General features: G+C 37.3%; 2 protein-coding genes and 1 long non-coding RNA gene across 3 annotated transcripts in view; 2 read left to right on the top strand and 1 right to left on the bottom strand.

The window, feature by feature from the left end:
- The first annotated feature begins 6081 nt into the window (after positions 1 to 6081).
- LOC137747456 (rust resistance kinase Lr10-like) overlaps positions 6082 to 19218 on the top strand; it is a 98547-nt gene continuing 85410 nt past the window's right edge. Inside the window, exon 1 of the mRNA XM_068487571.1 lies at positions 6082 to 6883. Within this exon, the coding sequence (XP_068343672.1) occupies positions 6121 to 6883 (763 nt within the window). The 5' untranslated portion in view covers positions 6082 to 6120. The remainder of the gene's footprint in view (positions 6884 to 19218) is intronic.
- Positions 7762 to 16315, bottom strand: LOC137747465 (uncharacterized). The gene is made up of 2 exons (XR_011069974.1): positions 10900 to 16315; positions 7762 to 10616 (listed from the first exon to the last, which is right to left on the bottom strand). It is a non-coding gene; the product is annotated as an uncharacterized lncRNA (long non-coding RNA).
- On the top strand, positions 16549 to 18800 carry LOC137747459 (rust resistance kinase Lr10-like). Its single transcript, XM_068487575.1, has one exon. The coding sequence runs from the start codon at positions 17424 to 17426 to the stop codon at positions 18570 to 18572; it is 1149 nt and encodes a 382-aa protein (XP_068343676.1). The 5' UTR covers positions 16549 to 17423; the 3' UTR covers positions 18573 to 18800.

Genomic DNA, 19218 nt, shown 5'->3' with positions numbered 1-19218 from the left:
GGGTTGCCTTGGCTATCATGGTGATGGTATTCCGTGGTGGTAAAGTTACTCTTTTGCCGCCGCGTTGAGCTTCGTGGATCGTCGTGGTAGGGCTACATCGTAATTTCCATCATTTGATCCGGATCTTTGAACGTAGGAAGTTTCGTTCGTCGTGGTTTCCAAATTTCTCACCATTGTATTTTTCTCCTATGTCTATTCAAAGAATTAAAAAATTCTAGGAATAAGAACATATGAAAAATTTACTTATGAATGTGAAGCGTGAAACTTTGAATGCGAGAGTCTTCTTTGAGCATGTGAATCAAACCCTCAATGAAAGTACTAATTTGTGGATGCAAATTTCAACCATCTTCTTCTTTGACGAAAATGCACCTGCAAAATAATAACACCTAAGACAAGGCCAAAAGCCTCATGCGCCCACGATGAATGGGGGGGATTTAGCCGAAGAATCTCCAATGTCAAAGTTAGAATTCTAAAAGAATGTGTTTAGGAGTTTGTGGGTAGTAAATGACTTCCTTTTTAGTGGGATAATAAGGCTATTTATAGGGAGTGGCCGACCCATAAGGTGAGGAGTGACCGACCCATAGTGTGAGGAGTGGCTGGCCATATATGGTGGTAATTGAAGAATAATTACAAGATATTTTGTGAAATAATATCTTGCAATTAACATGACAATTATCCCCAAATTAAATAGGAAGTTTTGAGAGTTACCTTTAGAATAAAATCAATAAGGGATTGATGAGGAGTGATGAGAGGGATTTGAATAAATACCATATTGATCACATTTGACTCTTCCATGATTGAGCCGTTATTGTCCGTTGCATGTGTGTGGGAATCCCAATGTGACTCGAGGATAAGTTTGCCCTTCTTGTCCAAAAATCCGTGTGTTACCTCCACGATTTTTGGGATTATTTTTTGCTCCACGACATCTATAACAAGGAACTAACACCAAAATCCATAAAAAAAAATAAAAAATGTTACAGATCCAACCAATACACAACTCAATTGGAAGAAGAAGAAAAAAACAAAAAAACAAACAAACATATGGCCATCAGAAAATAAAAATAACTAGCAAAATTCACAATTGACCTAAAGAGTATACCCGCAAAGCTAAAATAATTCAAGAAAGGAAAGAGTAGGCCTTGACCCTAGAACAAAGCAAAAAGATGATGCACAAGCTGAAAATCCCGTCGAAGATTAGAGAGTTAACAGAGTGAACGATGCAAACCCTTATTACGTTTTATCATGAAATTTGGTATTCTAATCGTAAAGTTTGGTGGTTGCAAGATTTCCCCGCAATGCATGGACGAAATTAAAATAAGATCTTCATCCCCAATTTCCACTTTTTTCCTGTGCAATTTTCCTTTGCTATCGCTACAAGTTGCCTAACAAGGGAAACTTGCTTTCCCAATTCTAGATTTTCGAGTTTAAATGAAACTCTGAGGTTTTTTTACCATAACCAAATAGATAAATTGCAAATTCTAAAGAGATTTTGGCATAGTGATGAAAAAATGGATCACAAAAAGTTATATATATATATATAAGAGATTAGATATGCACTACATAAGCATTACAACGAGCATGCAAAAGAGATTTGCGTTTCTGCAAATGGGTATTTGAAAGGAGTTAATATTAAGTAAATTGGTGTGTCAGCATCTAGAAATATGCATACATATTTTACTTAATGACTATAAGATAGGTAAGGAAATTCGATTAAGATTTTATCCCACTGCATATGAAGTTCCTAAGTCTTTCCTTTGGGTCAACTTTGGATAAATTTTGTCATGACACTATTCATCTTCTCTAGTTATCAAAAATGGTACCGTGCACGTCTAAGTCCGCCAGTCAGATACATTTATTAGTAACAACTTGTTTTCCGTGATATCATGTTAGAGGGCCAAAGGAGAAGCAACTTGTTCTGTTGTTCATTAACTCACATCAACATCGATATTCATCTTCCTCTTCATTTCTCAACAAACTCACATCAATTGGAAGCCCTACCACTTAGAAACTTAGACTTCTTTCTTTGTCACATAAAGTTATGTAGAAATTTCATATCATATTCCAATTGGAAATTTGCACCCTCGTTACCCTTGAAGACTTGAAATTGTAAATACAATACTATGACTTTTCTTGTAATCAAGTATTGTGCAATGACTACCACTTTGAAAATGAGGCTTTCTTGTTTTTTTCTAAATCATTGTAAATTTTTTTTTTCTAATGAATGTCTTGTCTCCCTTCAAGGTCCTTTTTTTTGTATTCACACGATGCATCAATCAACATCCACATCCTCTTCAATAAATAGTTGATTTTTTCAAAGATAAATACTCTTTCTCTCTCCTTATGTAAAGTCATATTTATTTTTGTCTTTTAATAAACATGATTGCATAAGAGGAAGAAAAATGACGTGTCAAACTCACAATCCCTTTTCAGATCGTTGAAATTTCATTCGTTCAACTTTTGTGCCCTATGCTCATTTTTCATGGAAATTTAATAAAAGAAGAATAATCCTTTAGACAATCGTTGCAACACACACATAATTCCAAAATTTTGGATAGAAACTGATATGAGAGTTTTCATTCTTGGACTATTGAGTACCCAGCAATGCATCCACGTCCACTTCAATGATTGAATCTCTTAGTATTGCGTTTTATTTTGCTTTGTTCAAGATTCATTGTTTCATCTAATTAAAATTCCAAGAATATTTGGCCGAGTGTGAAAAGATTCAATCTCTCAATATTATGAAAAGTTTAGGTTTTTAGTATTTTTGAGTTTTAAATTTTAAATTTTTGAATTTTTGAATTTTTTTAATGTTCACATGTGTGCCGTATCATGGGTTAACGGAGATTCTCATAGAAAATTTAACAAATGTATAAAAGTGCCCCACAATTCACAGAAAATCTAACGGATATATAAAAGTGTTTCACAATTCTCACCTTAGGTATGACACTGGATGAGAAAATTTTGATGTATGAAATGTTGAAAAGTAAGAAATTTCAGAATGGTAAACTTAGTCCTAGTTTTGGTTTAGCTTAACTTTTAATAAAAAGTAGGTATGAATTTTAAGCGTTTGGTGAACACTTCAAATCAGTTTTTTTCAAAATTATAGGAAAAAAAAAAGATGAAAACCCATAGCTAGAAAAAGCAACTTCATAAAAATAGTTTATTTCAAAGAAATACAGGTAAACAGTAACCAATAAATGGACTTTTCAATTTTCCAATCCTGCCCTCCTTTCTCTTTGTCATCAAGCTCACCACTCTCTAGCATAAACCAATCTTGGATGAGTATTTATCAAATATAGTCAAAAATTAACTCTTAATTCCAAAAATGTCACTTTTTAAAAAAACTTTCAAATATATACAAAATTTTACTTAAATAGACACAAATACTCTCAAATTTAACAATTAAATAAATTAAAGACATTTTAGCTACCGTCGCCTTAAGCTCCGATCCAACTTCACCTTCGCTTATACACTCCACCACCACAACCCTATCCCCTTCGACCCCTCATCACCGACATTGAGCGCCATCGCGGTTATTGCAAGTGGGAGCAACGGAATTTCAATCATGCCTTCAACGTCTTTTTTCTTTCTAATATCATTTTTAGTTTTAAATATAAAATAGTTTTTAAAGTTAATTCACATGTCGTTATATGATTGTATTTGTGAAACCCACGTGGCGTTACATCATCACACTAACAGAGCAATTGATAGATTTTTCATGAAAAAACTAAAATGATTACGATGGACAAATTCAAAGAAAGACTAAAATGATTCATGATAGACAAATTCAAGAACATTAATATTGCTTATCATTAATTGTTAAGGACTAGATTAAAGAGTTATGTCAATGTCACAAATCATTTTGGCTAAAAAGTTTTTAATTTATTTGATTGTTAAATTTAAGGGTATTTATGTTTATTTAGATGAAATTTTGGATATATTTGAAAGATTTTATAAAATGTGACATTTTTTAAATTAAGGATTAATTTTTGACTATATGTGATAAATACTCGTCTCAGGCCAGATCTGAAAGAAGGTCTGTTTCCTCCAGCAGATTTCGAAGGAGAGTGGGATCGTTTTCATCGACAATTAATTTCGCGTGGTGATTGATGTTGGAAGAAATCTGCCACAACTATTCATTAAAGGGTTTGCTATTGTCGGAACCTTGGATGAAATGGCAGAGCATGTGATGGGTTTTCCGTTAGATTTCGCAGTAGCCGCCATGGCTGAGCTTGCAACAGGTTATCACGCCTCAATAGTATTTGAAAAATCAAAGCAAAATTAGTAATTTAGTGTTGATTTTACACTGTAAACAAAAACCCAGAAGAGAATTGATAAAAAATAAAAAACCCAAAAGAGGAAGAGAGAAAATATTAATTCTTTGAAGTGGGTTTTTAGTTTTTGGAATTGTGAGGTTCTTGAAATGATATAATCATCCATTTTTTATATTATTGTATTCTGGGGTGGGTTAGGAGAGGGTTTGATTTTGGACTGGGATTAAATGGGTTGGTGGCTGCATCTGTTCGAGTGGTGAGGTGGGGGTGGCTCTCGTGTTTTGGATTGATGGAATGAATAATGGCAGTGGCTTGGGTAAGAGAGAGAGAGAGAGAGAGAGAGAGAGAGAGAGAGAGAGAGAGAGAGAGGAAGGTGAGTGGGTGAAAAAAGGCGGTTTGGGAAGCTTGAGAGTGGGTTGTCGGGATGAGATGTAGTAGTGGCTGGGTTCAAGTTGGTCGGAGAAGATGGAGGTAGGTGGTTTCTTCGGTTTAATGGCACATCTACTATTATACCTCAAGTTATTTTACTCGGAAAAGGAACCTCTACGGATACGGGGATCTCGTGATCGTGATCGTTACCGTTTATTATATATTGTGCGGTCAATTTTGATTGGGTACTATTTATATTTAATTTTAAATTTTGAAATGATTTCTGACCGCATGATGTACGATGAACGGATACGATCATGGGATTCCCCGGATTCCTAGGAAATCCTTTTCCATTTTGCATAGTCATAACTGTTTTACATAAAAATTCACCAACACTAACACTGTTTTTTTTAATATTTTTTAATTAAAAACACTTTTTTTAAAAAAAAAAATTACTAAACACTCTACAGTTTTATTTCACAGCTGTTTATTTTCACAGTATAACAAAAGTGATATTTTTTCAAAGCACATCAATACCAAATTAATCCTTAGAATTATCCTTATTTAATATTACTATTTTTTTTTATTTGGTAAATTAATTTAAACATAGGTAAATTAGTATAATATTTTATATCAGTAGGTCAATTAATTTATATGCATGTATTTACATGATTCAAACAATATTTTTTTGATTAAAAAAATAATTATTGTATGAAGGAATTTATTTCATACGAAATATGGCTATTAAATTTTTGAATATGGGTAAATTAATTTATATATGTTACTAATATTTATGATACAAGAAAGGTTAAAATGCCATATGGGTTTAATTGTTTATCATAACTAGGGTGAGTAATAGCATCTTGGCAAAGTTGTAAATATGTTGTCATAGTTGGTTATATATTTGTTTATATGACAATCTATTTTAAATTTGGGCTTTTTTAAAAAAAAAAATTTATGAGCAAACAGATACTAAGGGGTAAATGGTGCCTCATAATGAGCTAGTAATAATGTGGTTTAAATTTGTTGAATCTAAAAACTCTTATTTACAAGTAAAAAGGAATACCGTTAAACTGTAATATTGAATGTGAATTTGAATGATTAATATTAGGTGCTTTTTTTTTATAAAATAAGAATTTCAAGGAAACACTTACTTTTTATTTTTTCCAATTAAATTGTCTCCATTATTGAAAGAGACATACGAGAGAGAGAGAGAGAGAGAGAGAGAGAGAGAGAGAGCATTATTATTACACAAGTCTGTCTTTGCCGTTGACTGACTGTGTCAAACACCATGCCCAAATTTTCTCTAGGACACCATTGACCGACTTTTCCCTAGGATATTTGACGGGCTTACTGCAACTTTTCGCAAGGTGCTTTAACCCCTCCTATATTATATAACTACTTGGCGTTTAAGCTATAGTACCCTCTCTCTCTCTCCCTCTCTCTCTCTCTCTCTCTCTCTCTCTCTCTCTCTGCAATGGAAATTAGTGGAACCAGGTCCTTCACCTTAAGTTTAGCCTTTCTTCTTCTTTGCTTTTGCAGTGAAACTTGTAACGCTAAGGACAAGTCTAGTGCCAAGTCCTGCACTTCATCCTGCGGCCATATCCACAACATAAGCCATCCTTTTCGACTGAACGATGATCCGAAGCACTGCGGCAACGTAATTTATACTCTGTCCTGTGAGAACAACATTACAGTACTAGACCTACCTTCTTCCGGAAAATACTATGTCCAGGCAATCAACTACAATAACAAAACAATCCGACTTCTAGATCCTGGGCTTGACAACAGCAATTGCTCTTCCATGTCTCAAAATATTCTGCCCACCGAAGACATCATTTCTCTATATTGGCCAGAATCATGGCTTTCAGCTTATATATTTTACTTGAAGTGTTCGAATCCATCGAATTCTTCTCTATACGTGGACACTGCTCCATGCTTGAATAATACAAGTTCTTCTTCGAGTCAACCAAAAACGTACAGCTATGTCACCTGGGGCGAATTCAATTACTTCCAAGCATGGGATTTGGATGAGGGTTGCAGTGTAGAGTGGATGAGCAATGTAGAAAGGAGTTGGGCTGCCGGCTACGTTGAGGACTACAGCAACTTGTCTTATAAAGACATACACAATGCCCTCATGTATGGCTTTGAGCTTTATTTCAAGTCGCCTTATATAGAAAGCAGATGCCCAGGATGGACTGCGAATTATGTGTCCACATGTTTTCCTCCCACCATTTCAGGTGCGCCAATTCTCGACTAAATTAATAACTTTTGTAGTCGGAAATATTAATTGCCTTGTCAAACTATGAACATATAACAAACATTCAAGCAAGAATAAAGCCCTGCTTAATTGTTCTGGTTCAATCACTGACTAAATTAGTTTAGGTATATCCTAATTCTGCAATCCATTATATGGAAAATGAGATTTAATGGTATCAACATGCCACTTGTGGTATTCCACTAAACTAGTAGGTAGGTGGTCTCATGTTTGACTCACATAAATGAAGAGTTTGTGATTATTGATGACTCAATATGATTTAACTTAAATTAGAAAATGTACCCGCACTTCGTTGCAGGAGGTGAATGTATCATTCACAAGAAGCATGAATAATTTCCATAGAAAGTGGGCAAAATGGTGGTAGGAACATAATCACATTCTCAAATGTAGCGATTCATATAACATATATTTGAGCTGAGTGAATCCAACAAAATCACCAATCAACATAAGCATCTTCAAATAATTTAAATAAGCAAGAGATAAGTGATATGGGCTGGTAAGATCAACAGCTTGGTTTTCATTTAGATTCAATTCAGCCAACATCAAGAGCCATATACAATTTAACAGGATGAAGACATACAATTGCCTTCCTAGTAGAGGTATATATAATTGGGAATTGTCATTGGCACTCCAAAAATCTCATTTTGCATTCCAAACTTTTTATAATTAGAAAGAAAAATACACTTATCGCGAGTGTAGAATGAGATTTTTAGAGTGCGAACAGCAATTCCCTATATAATATCTTATTAATAAATGAATCACAAATGATACTATAGCTGTTTAAAAAACCCATTACTCAAAAACTCCAAGTCCCTCAGAACCCATTACTGAAAGCACCAATTCCATCAAAACCGAGATGGTAAAAGTACAAACTGGTTACAAAAATATGTTGTCTCATCCAATTGACGATAAGCAAAACAGATTACGAAAAGCAAAGTAATCAAACAGGCAAAAAATAAGAATAAAATCCTAAAACATTCTCATATTTGATAAAGTCAGCATCCACCTCATGTTCAGCTAGCCCGTTAAGAAAAACGATAAAGAAGGCCATTGGGAATGAAAGTTCATTTCATTTATAATTGATCAGACCTTATAAATCTGATTTGGCAAACGGCTCCTCAGCTCTTCATGGTTGTAAATCTCTCCATTCACCTAATGATTTTCAAAACAAACATCGTATCAGTAATTGTAAATTAAAAATTTTATCTCTTTTTCAAATATTCAATCAATTAAACCACACAAAATTAAAAAATATATGACGCGACCTTGTAAGCAACAGAAGAGATGAAGCGGTGAGTGAGAGAAAAGTGGTAAGCGAGAGAAGCGATGAGAGTGCATCCAGTAAGAGAGGAAACAGCGGGCAAAAAATGACGGCAACACTGAATTCTTCTTGACTACCTAATTAGTGAGTTCCTGGACCTATTTAGAGAGTTACTGGAAGGAAATGAAGCCAACTTTGCAACAAAGAAACAAACAAAAAAGTCAAAATCCAGAAATCCAAGTTTAACTCAATCAAATATAATAACCAATGAAAGTTGCAAACTGCAAATTCTCGCAATGTAGACAAAGAAACTTGTTTCTCAAAGACATAATTGGTCTCTCTCTATGAATACAACATTTGAAAAACCAAACAATAATTAATAAAATAGAAAATTGAAGTACCTAGCAAGTTTTTCTTTTTATACAAACCATCATCTCCACTTGCTCTAAGGAAGGAGGAAGTGTGTCAACCACCTTTCATCACCCTTCATTCAAAACATCACAACACCTGCACTTATATAAAGGAAAAAAGAAATGAACCAAAATAAAATTATACTATAATCCAATTTTATGAAGGCCAAACTCTTGAGTTGGGGCTGGTGGCCGTCGACCACATCATCGCCTCCATTTGAGAGAAAAGGGTTTGTTTGGCTCTTTTGTCCAATTATTTATACTAACCATATCTAAGTGAAGGAGGAAAACACCTATGTTGCTCCCTTCTTGTGATCCAAACTTGAAGACAGTGGATGGGGAGGGGCAGTTATAAGTGTCATCCTCTTTGTTTCTCATATCCCTGCATTGTCGACCAAAACAACATCAAACCAAGTGCAATACAATCCAATGTAATGCTCACAAAATTTGAGCTCCAAACAAAGTCATAGGTCAGCAATCACCTAATCAATCATAACACCATTCGCAAATATGAAAAACATAAACAACTAAGTCAGCAACATAATATGCCATCCCTTTCATACAAACACAGATTGCAATTCATATATGCCACATTATTTACAAACAATTACAAATCAAGAAACAATTAAATCATCATCATGAATTACAGAGTAATATCAACACCATTAATTAGAAAAGACAGAGCTACATGGGAATAAACATACACAGATTAAACATACAGAGAGGAACTGCTTCAGATCATTCCCAAAAGCAATCTTCCTCAGGATAACAAAAGAGCGGTTGATCTCTGATCTAATTGCAGACGCAATCTGCAGAACCGACTTCCATGGAATTTGAACTTGTGAAATGTGGGGTGGAAACCTGAATGTAACAAATTGGTTTGAAGTGAATAATTCCAAACATATGAAATATAGATCATCGCACCCGAATGCAAACAGAACAATTAAATAAAGAATCGAAGGCATACGCAATCTAATCAGACAAATAAGTGAACTTTCCCATGCCGAAATCCGAAAGGCCAACAGAAATCTCTCATTACAGCACAGAAGACAAAACTTAAAGACAAAACTTAAAGGACAAAACTTAAAAGACAAAACTTATAGGACAAAACTTAAAACTAATCAAAATTAGTTGAACCAATTGAAGAGAACATAACCCTTGTAACCAATCCGAAAGAGATGCTTTTAAATCCCAGAACAAAAAATTATGATGAGTTTTTAAAAAACCATCATTTCAATTATTTTCCAGTCTTACATTTGGGATTAAACAGAAAATAAAACTAAAAATGCCAACTTTCTCAAAAACTACAGCTACTTTAACAAATTTCCATCACCCAACACTGAAAAATGAGAATCACGAAGCAACGAAGAACGGAACACGCTAGAACTGAAATGTTAAAAACAACACATACCCATTTCAAAGACCAAAAATCCTGCAAGGACAAAAAAAATCCCAGAAAATCAGTACATCAGTACTCCCTGCAAAACCCCAAAATCAGAAAATTAGAAAAGAACCCAAATCAGTGGCATGGTCCTTGTTTCTCCATTAATCAGTAGCTAATGACCTAATGAAAAAGAACCCAAAACAGACTGTTTAAATTATGGAAAGTGCTTATAAAGTTCATGAATAACTTTCAGAGCCTGCATAGAAATGGCATAGTGATAGCGCAGATAATAACAGACAATAAAAATATGCACAGTATAACCTAAATCTGATATGTTGCGTTCCACACACACACATAGATATGTCTACATATACATAGATGGCCCACAGACATTAACACCATGCGGAGGTGTGCACGCGCACAAACATAAGTTGCAATTTGGGACTATTTGGTTGATTCAAAAGAAATTGATGGGTTAGAAAAAGCAAAAAAACATACAAAGACAGATGTTTTTATGTCGTTCATCTCTTACGTCGACAAAACACACACACCTATGTTTTAATGCTCCTCCAATACTCAATGAGAAGGCACCAGGCAAGAAGAAGGTGAAGGCTGGAAAGAAGCTTCCAAAGAGAACAATCTATAAAGCAGACCACAAAAATTAGACAAAATCCAAAAACTAAACAGTAGAAAAACCTCTAAAATGAGGGCCGCCGCCGGGGGGGGGGGGGGGGGTGGGGGGACCTAAACTGCAGACACTCTAGCTTTGCGTTCATATGTGCTTCCTCAATTCTAGTGTAAACTCCCAAAATAAACTGCAAATACTCTAGAAATCGTAAAATGAACTGCAAAGCCATCAATCATTTCCCAAAATAAACTGCAAATCACAAAATTACCTACCCCAAATCGACCGGAGAACTCACCAGGAAACCAAGGCTTTTCTGGGCTTAAAATTTCCTTTGAATTGGGACCAAATTCACGGTTTTTCAGCAAGAGGTCGTTGTGCTTCGTAGTTTCTGGGAGAGAATCGAAGAGATTTCTAACGGCTTGGTGGTTTTTGAGCAACACAGTGCTGTGGTTGGTGATTTCTGAGAGTGAAGGCGAGGAGAGAAAATGGAGATGGAAGCAGAGTCGATGCTATGTCGTAGAAGAAGAATCGATGGCTTCCACGATCATCAGCATGACCGCACCACGCACAACCCCTACCTATCTAAACACCATTTCAGAAATGTCGATCCTCTTCGAATAGATCGATCAATTCCATAGACAGAGAAAGGAGGAGTAAGACGACGGAGGCGAGAGAAGGGAGACGGCGGCGAGAGGAGGGATAGGACGGAGGCGAGACCGTCTGCGTCGTTCTCGCGGGGTCTGCGAAATGGAGGAGGCAAAAGAGGGTTTGAGAAGGATATGGAAAAGGCCGGCTTACCATCCTTCTTTCCTTCCCACAATTATCAACACGTGTGCATCAAGATTAGCGCCTGTGGCAGATTTGTAAATAAGTTGAAATCCACCCAAAAACACTGTTCATTTAAACCGTGCAATTGAAATCCTTACTTTAATTGGTAATATGAGGAGTAGCCCAACTCATTATAAGCACATGCAAGTTCCGTCATCTTATCAATTTGGGATTCATTTTCAACACGCCCCTTATTTGTGACAAATTTTCAAGCCTAATACGTGTACAACACAACTTGGGTGACGTGGAACAAGTGAGATTATTGAGTTTCACACGTGGGACAACTTGCTTTAATAGCATGAAGAAGTTGAGGTTTCACCATATATAAAACCAATTGGCAATATGGGGAGTAGCCCAACTACTTAAAAAGCATATGCAAGGTCATCCTCTCATCAATGTAGTATTCATTCTCAACAATAGTAATGAGGTGTGTTGGAACCAAATCTGCGCACCTTCGTGAGTGCTGGTTGAGCACAAATCCGAGTAACCTTAGAAACTTGCAAAACAGTAAAACAACCGTAATCAAACCTTAGATCGGGGGTGAGGCCTTCGACGGTTAAGTTAGTGAATGATTTAGACTCAAGCAGTGGGTAGAAGAGTTTAAGTGTATAGATTGCGTTATCATAAATGAAACTTTAGAGGGTGTATTTATACCATGGGGAGAGAGACATTTTTAGGATAGAATCTTTGTTCTAAACCGGGAGAATCCTAGAGGATATCTAGTAAGTAGATATTGCGTCATCTTAGGAGTGTAATTATTTGTGACGCACACCAATCCTTAGATTGTAGAGACTCCAAGACTTATAGGACCTGATTGTGTCCATATCCAGATCAATTCACATGTCTTATGAAATAAGCACGGCCATCCAGCTAGGTCACTAAGACTGGGCCTATTACCCCGGAGTAGAGTAATGGTGGCACCCTGCTCCATCTGATAGAGTCCATGACCGGACTTCAGAGGTGACAGTATTCAGATTAGCCTTACTCCAGCCCTGAAAAATCATGGTCCCACAATTGCCCCTAACTATCTGTATGAGAGGCAAAGTCAACTCTCGGTCAACAGTAGGGTCCACAACCTTATGTAATTTGATCTGGAAGATCTAAACATCGAATTTCGAATCCGTAACTTCCTAAGGTCTTCATATGCTCATAGAACGACATACTAAATTCTCATCATGATTCGACGGTCGGATATCCGCCAATTGCAAGAATTAGGTAGCGGTTAACAATTTTTTTTAACTAACTTAGAAATCCAATTCGAGAAGATCTGTCATTTCCTAACATCCTCAAATATTACGTATTATAACGTATTAAAGTTTGGTGACGATCCAATGGTCAGATCGTTGATTCATGTTTTGAGCAAGTAATGCATCATAGTAAAATTAGGTTCAAACGATCAAACCACGTCATACGAATATCAAATACAAAATCAGGACATCTATTTGAACTTAGAAAGTCATCGTCGGCTCACTAGCCACGCACCACCATAAGTGGCGGTTTCTGGCAAACAGAAACCCAATTTTCCGATTAACTCCAAAAATTACCAAATTTAACAGAAATGTAGATCTCAATGAGTAGAGCAAGTTTCATACCTGTGACCAATGCCAATTTGGCAGGGAAAGGCCCCAATTTCACTCAATCCCGTTGGAAACCCTAGATAGTTCCTCAGTGTTCCGATGCCCCTACAACTGGTTAGGTCTTGTTCCTGGGTCTAAGGGGAGTTGATTAAGGGTGGTGGTGGGTGGTGCAACTCGCCGGAACGGCAAGATCGCCGTCGAGCCTTCCCGCGAACCTAGCGTATTCCGTCACGAATTTTGGACCTAAAAGCCCTCGAATTTGGGTGATGGAAAATGAGGGGTCATGGAGTAGGTTACAGGTGGTGGATGGGTGAATTCTGATTGAAAAATGGTGGAATTTGGTCAGAATCAAACCGGGTCACCGCCGGTTTATCGGGTCACAAGGAAGAGGGGTCATGTTGGGTGCTTCTCCCCCCTCTCATTTCTCAGCTTACTCTTTCTTCTCATTGATCCCTTTCCTTTCTCCCTTCCTCTCATTCGCTGAGCCCTCTCCCCTTTCCTTATTTTCTTTTCTTTTCCTCCGTTCATCTCTCTCCTTACCCTTCTCCTCTCACCATCCTGGCCACATACGTGACAATCTCATTGCTCCAGAAAATCTGAAGCCTTCTAAATGAGAACCAAATTACAAGCATGTCCCTAAATTTAAACGTTAATAACTCTTTCATTATAACTCTGTTTCACGAACGATTTGCACTTACACGTTTGTGTGATCGAGCTCTATTTAAAAATATAAATTGTGACCTCGAAAGGTCTACGGATTTTAGATAATTAATTTCCAAACTTCAAACTTCGTAACTAGTTTAATTAAAATCTAAATTCAAATAAATTAATATAAATTCTCAAAAAATAATATAAAATCTTAATAATGCAGATACATAGACTATAACAGTGAAATCCAAGACACGGGATTTCACAGGCAATTTGTTCCTCTTGAGGATGGATTGTTACCAAAGATCATGCCTTTTAGAGTAAGCTGAAATATGTACCGTTTAGTCTTCAAATTCTTTGTAAATGATATAACCTTTACATTTAAAACAGCGGCGTCTGTAATCCTAAATAAGTCGCCTTTAACTCCATGCTTCTGGCCTAGTTTTGATGATGTGTCGCATCTATCGTGTGCATACGAAAAACTTGAAATCTTTTTTGGTAACAATCGGGTCGGTTGATCTCGAGGTGAACCAATCCGTATTCAATGGTAGGACGATTCAAAATCCCATATTTTAAATATCTTCCGCATCACCATTTTCGCTTTTCTTCAAATTTCCAAATCTTATTTAGAAAGCGCTCCAACTCTCCATTTGTCATTGTTAACCTTCCCATACTCGATCAAATTTAATGGCCACCAGCCCTTCTAACCCCAACTATCCAATCTGTCGTTCTCGATATGCCTGAACCTTCTGTGGTGATGGTTTGTAACAAAAGTGAGGAAGAAGCTTTTCTCATAGGTTATAGTCATCTTCTTAATGGATGTCGGTTTGGTGGGACAATAATGACAATGTGGCCTAGACCTTTCTAATTCTAAGTACCCTGATTGTCCCGCACCAGAATCCACCCTTGTGATCTTGATTCAAACTCGTAGCTGCTTATATGAGAGAACTGGGCAGTAGGATCAATGCTTGACAGGATTTGTAGGAAATAAATGTTAGGCTTGAAGTGTGCTGGACGCAAAGCGGATTTGGAATACCGAGAGGGAGACCTTGAAGATGTGTTTGGAGGAGGCAGACAAGGCATTGGCATCAGAGGGGAGTTCGTGGGATGCAGACATGTCTATTCTCCAACAAACTTGGACGCAGCTCGGGAAGAAGTATGCCTTATAGAGAAAATCCAAGCAGAGTTTTCTCTGCAAAACGAATAGGAAGTTGCAGCGCTTCGGCAACAATACCAGGAATACATCGTTCTTAAATATAATCAGGATTACTTTGATGGTTATACTTGTCAGGATCACCGTGATCAGTGGGATACCGTTAGTCTGCCGAAAGAGATACGAGATGATAATTTGTCGGTGCCTTTTTCACTTGCAGTCAATGCTCGCTTTATTGGAGCATAGTGAGTTTTCCTCATAATCTAATGGGTATACGAAGAAAAAGGGGGATCCTGCCACTGACATTCCTCACATTGATTCTTCTCTAGTTGATCCTATGGGCGTAATAGATTCTGGTGCCTTGGAGTAACTACCTTTCCCGTGTTTTGTCGGGCTAGAATGGGGGCATGTCCCATTCATTGAACATTTTGCCTTATCTGAGCCTTAAATGTCTATATCTTTATCTGAAGGTGAGAGTTCTTCCAAAGTACTCATTCATCGATTCTCCAACCTTCATGTGAAGCATCTCAAACTCTTTGCGAAGAACTTGCAACTGTGCACGTTTGACTTGTGCTGTGCCTTGATACTTTTGCTTCAAAGAATCCCAAATATCCTTTGCAGTATCCTTCTTCAAGATTGTCTCCAAAATTGATTGATCAATGGCTTGGAACAGATAGTTCTTCACCTTCAAATCCTTCAGTTTTTTATCATCAATTGTTTTCTTCTGTTCACCGCATGAATCCCAATTTTCACCAAGCTCCAATGCTCCTTAGACCGCAGGAAGTTCTCCATAAGAATGCTCCAGTGATCGTAGTGCTCATCAAACCTTAGAATAGTAGGCTGCACAAAACTGTTCTCAGTTGCCATGTCGAAGCTTCCTCACACTCATATTTTAGACTTTTGGTCAGGCCCATTAATGAGGCTCTGACAAAGAACTTACAAAACAAAAGCTTGATAACACAAATGCTGGAAGAACTTTCTTATTGAATTCAAAACGTTGTAGCAGTTATATAATAGCTTTGCAAACAAACTGAAAGGGAAAAAACAGCCCACGACTTACAACCCTAAGATTGTGGTATATGACTAAGTTTTAAACATATGGTGCAACAAACTTGTCCCTCAAGAATAGGGATTATTTACCATTACTTAAAACAAATCCTAAAAACTAGGAGGCCTAACCCTAACAGCTAGGAAACCTTAACAACTTTAGCAATTCTCTCTTCGGGTCATGCTTTGCTCTGTTAAATTTCTTCTTCTGCAGTTAATCATATAAAAATGACATATTAGACATAATCATGCATATACCGGTGTGGTGTGAATCAAGGGATCTCCAATGCATAAGTTAGACTTGGTAGCTGAATAAGAATTCAAGAACTTAACTTAAGAGTTTCTTGATCAAAAAACAATTACCCGTATCCGTAGGAAACTTTTTCATCGTACCAAATCCCCCCTTCTGTATAATATATATACACACATGTACATATTATCAATTTATCGACAACACTTGAATTTAAATTTTTTTTTTTCCTAACGATTTATACACCTCACACTTGTTATGGTAATGCATGTGGTCTTGTTCTTTCTTTGTTCCTGTAGGTTTCTTTCGATATCTATGGCAACAAATCGGTAAGGGGTCCTCTTTTTGTTTTATTTACAAGTTTTCGATCGACAAACTTGATTTTTCAAATTCTGAAGACTGGGTGAGCTATTGCTAATGTCGTGTATTCTTCGTTCCATTTTTCACTGTAGGTCATGAATATAGCTCCTTCCGTAAGAATTTTCTCCCCAAAAGCTTCTTTTATTTTTGTGTGCTCCATCTGTACTTCTTAAACCTAGTGTTTGTCTTTGCTCACTTTTTCGTGGTATGTATCTATTACAGCTGGCAAGTTGCGTCCATTGTTACACACCGAGAACAACGAAATCCGTAAGAGCTTCATTTAATTAGTCCAAACGCTCAAGTCTTTTGATTTTGGGTATCTTTATCGGCACCCAAATTTTAGTTAAGTTCACCTAATTAAAACATTTGGTCAAACTTCATAGTTTCCCCTCATTTTTAAGTTTGCCCAAATCTACACCAGCCTCCACCTACCAAAGGAAAGAGAAAAAGAACAGACAACTGCCGCGCGCCCGACAAAACTACACCATCCTCCGGTCCCTCCCTCATCGACAGCGTCGATGCCGGCTCCGTGTGGGTCTATGTGTTCATTCTCTTTCTATTGGTGAATGGTGGGTGTGTGTTGTTCCTTTTTTTGGTGGGTGCTGCTTGCTGCTTGGTGGGTTGGGTGAACTTAATTTCGACGGCAAATTAAAAAGTTTGATGACAAAATTTTTTAGTTAAGTGAAACTAACTAAAATTTGGGTGTCAATAAAGGCATCCTTAGATTTAATTTTTTTATTTATTTTTTCACATTATGCACTTTTCAAACTCATAGTCGATTAATTTTTTTGCAGTGCGTGGATGGTTTATACCCATATGCATCGGTAAGGACTAAGACAAGATTGTATTATCATCATAAGTAGATTTCCCATTCTCTCTCTTTAATCACATCAAAGACAAAGTAATTTGAAAAAAAAAGGGAAGAAAAAGTAGTACGCAGTGGATCTAACATATTAATGTCAATGCATGCAGGGTTATTTTTCGTAGCCAAATTTGTTTTTGGAGGTCCAATTGTGACTGCATTTTTAATCTACACATGGCGCAGAAGACATTTATCAATGTATAGCACAATAGAAGATTTTCTGCAATGCAATAACAACTTCATGCCTATAAGGTACTCTTACTCGGACATCAAGAAAATGACTCGCAGGTTTAAGCACAAGTTGGGCGAAGGTGGCTTTGGCTCTGTATTTAAAGGAAAGCTACGCAGTGGCCGTTTTGTAGCAGTTAAAGTCTTGGGCAAGCCCAAAGCTAATGGCCAAGATTTTATTAGCGAAATAGCTACGATCGGAAGGATTCACCATGCTAATGTGGTGCGACTTGTTGGATACTGTGTCGAGGGATCAAAGCGCGCTCTAGTATATGACTTCATGCCTAATGGCTCCCTTGATAAATACATTTATTCCAAAGAAGGAAGCCTTCCCTTAACTATCAAGACTATGTACGAGATTTCTCTTGGAGTGGCGCAAGGGATCGAATATCTACATCAAGGTTGCGAAATGCAAATTCTACATTTCGACATCAAGCCTCATAACATCCTTCTTGATGAGAACTTTAAAGCAAAGGTTTCTGACTTTGGGCTCGCAAAGTTGTATCCTGTAGATAATAGCATTGTCTCTTTGACAGCAGCACGGGGTACAATGGGATATATTGCTCCCGAGTTGTTCTACAAAAATATTGGAGGTGTCTCATACAAGGCCGATGTCTATAGTTTTGGAATGTTGTTGATGGAAATGGCAAGCAGAAGGAAGAATTTGAATGCAACAGTAGAGCATTCAAGCCAAATCTACTTCCCAATGTGGGTATACGATCAGTATATTGTGGGAAATGACTTGGAAATGGACAATGTTACAGAGGAGGAAAAGAAGGTAATAAGAAAGATGGTTATAACCGCCTTGTGGTGTATTCAAATGAAACCAAGTGATCGCCCTTCGATGTCCAAAGTTGTCGAAATGCTTGGAGGAGATGTTGAATGTCTGCAAATGCCTCTCAGGCCTTCTCTATGCCCACAAGAGACGCCTGTGACTGTGGGTGATATTCAAGACAATGAATTGAACCCAATATGTTCTAACGTGGAGCTAACGTGTTCATTGTCAGCTAGGTGATAATCAAATGGTTAAGGAAGTGCGGTAATGTATTATTAATTAAATTCTTGCTTTAAAGTGACTTAGTGAATAATTGTCGTCTGTAATTTTTTGGCTTGGATTCATCTAAGAACGACTTGTGTTGGTGCGTATACATATACATTCTTACTTTAGTCTAAAGAAAGGTTTGGAATTGGTACCGTAGAAATGAATAGTGTTTCAATCCGAATTTCAGATTAATTACAACCATGCCATTGATCTTTCTGTTGGTTTTGGGTCAGTAGCCCGGCCCTCATCGAGGTCCAAATGTGTTGGTTTTGGCTGGGAAGCCCGGCCCTCAATGAGGCCCAAATTATTTAGCTACATTTTTGCCCATCTAAGATTACAATCCAAAGGTGGGGATGGTCTATTACGAAGGGTAATTTTGTCCTCTCAATTTTGGCCAAGATAGGGGGTCACCGGGTAGGTATCATTTGCTGTCTTTCAATTAGGGTTTCGGGGAGGGTCTGCGAGAGAGAGAGAGAGAGAGAGAGAGAGAGAGTGGGAGGGAGAGAGAGAGAGATGGCGATGGAAGGAGAGCGAGGGGGAGGGGTAGGGGGTCTCGGCACTGTTGCTGCAGATGGGAGGGTCGGTATGGTCAGAGAAGACCGTATTGGTCGTCGGGATT

This window comes from Pyrus communis, chromosome 10, assembly GCF_963583255.1.
Source record: "Pyrus communis chromosome 10, drPyrComm1.1, whole genome shotgun sequence".
In the NCBI taxonomy this organism is placed as follows: domain Eukaryota; kingdom Viridiplantae; phylum Streptophyta; class Magnoliopsida; order Rosales; family Rosaceae; genus Pyrus; species Pyrus communis.
This window is presented reverse-complemented; position numbering and strand designations above follow the sequence as displayed.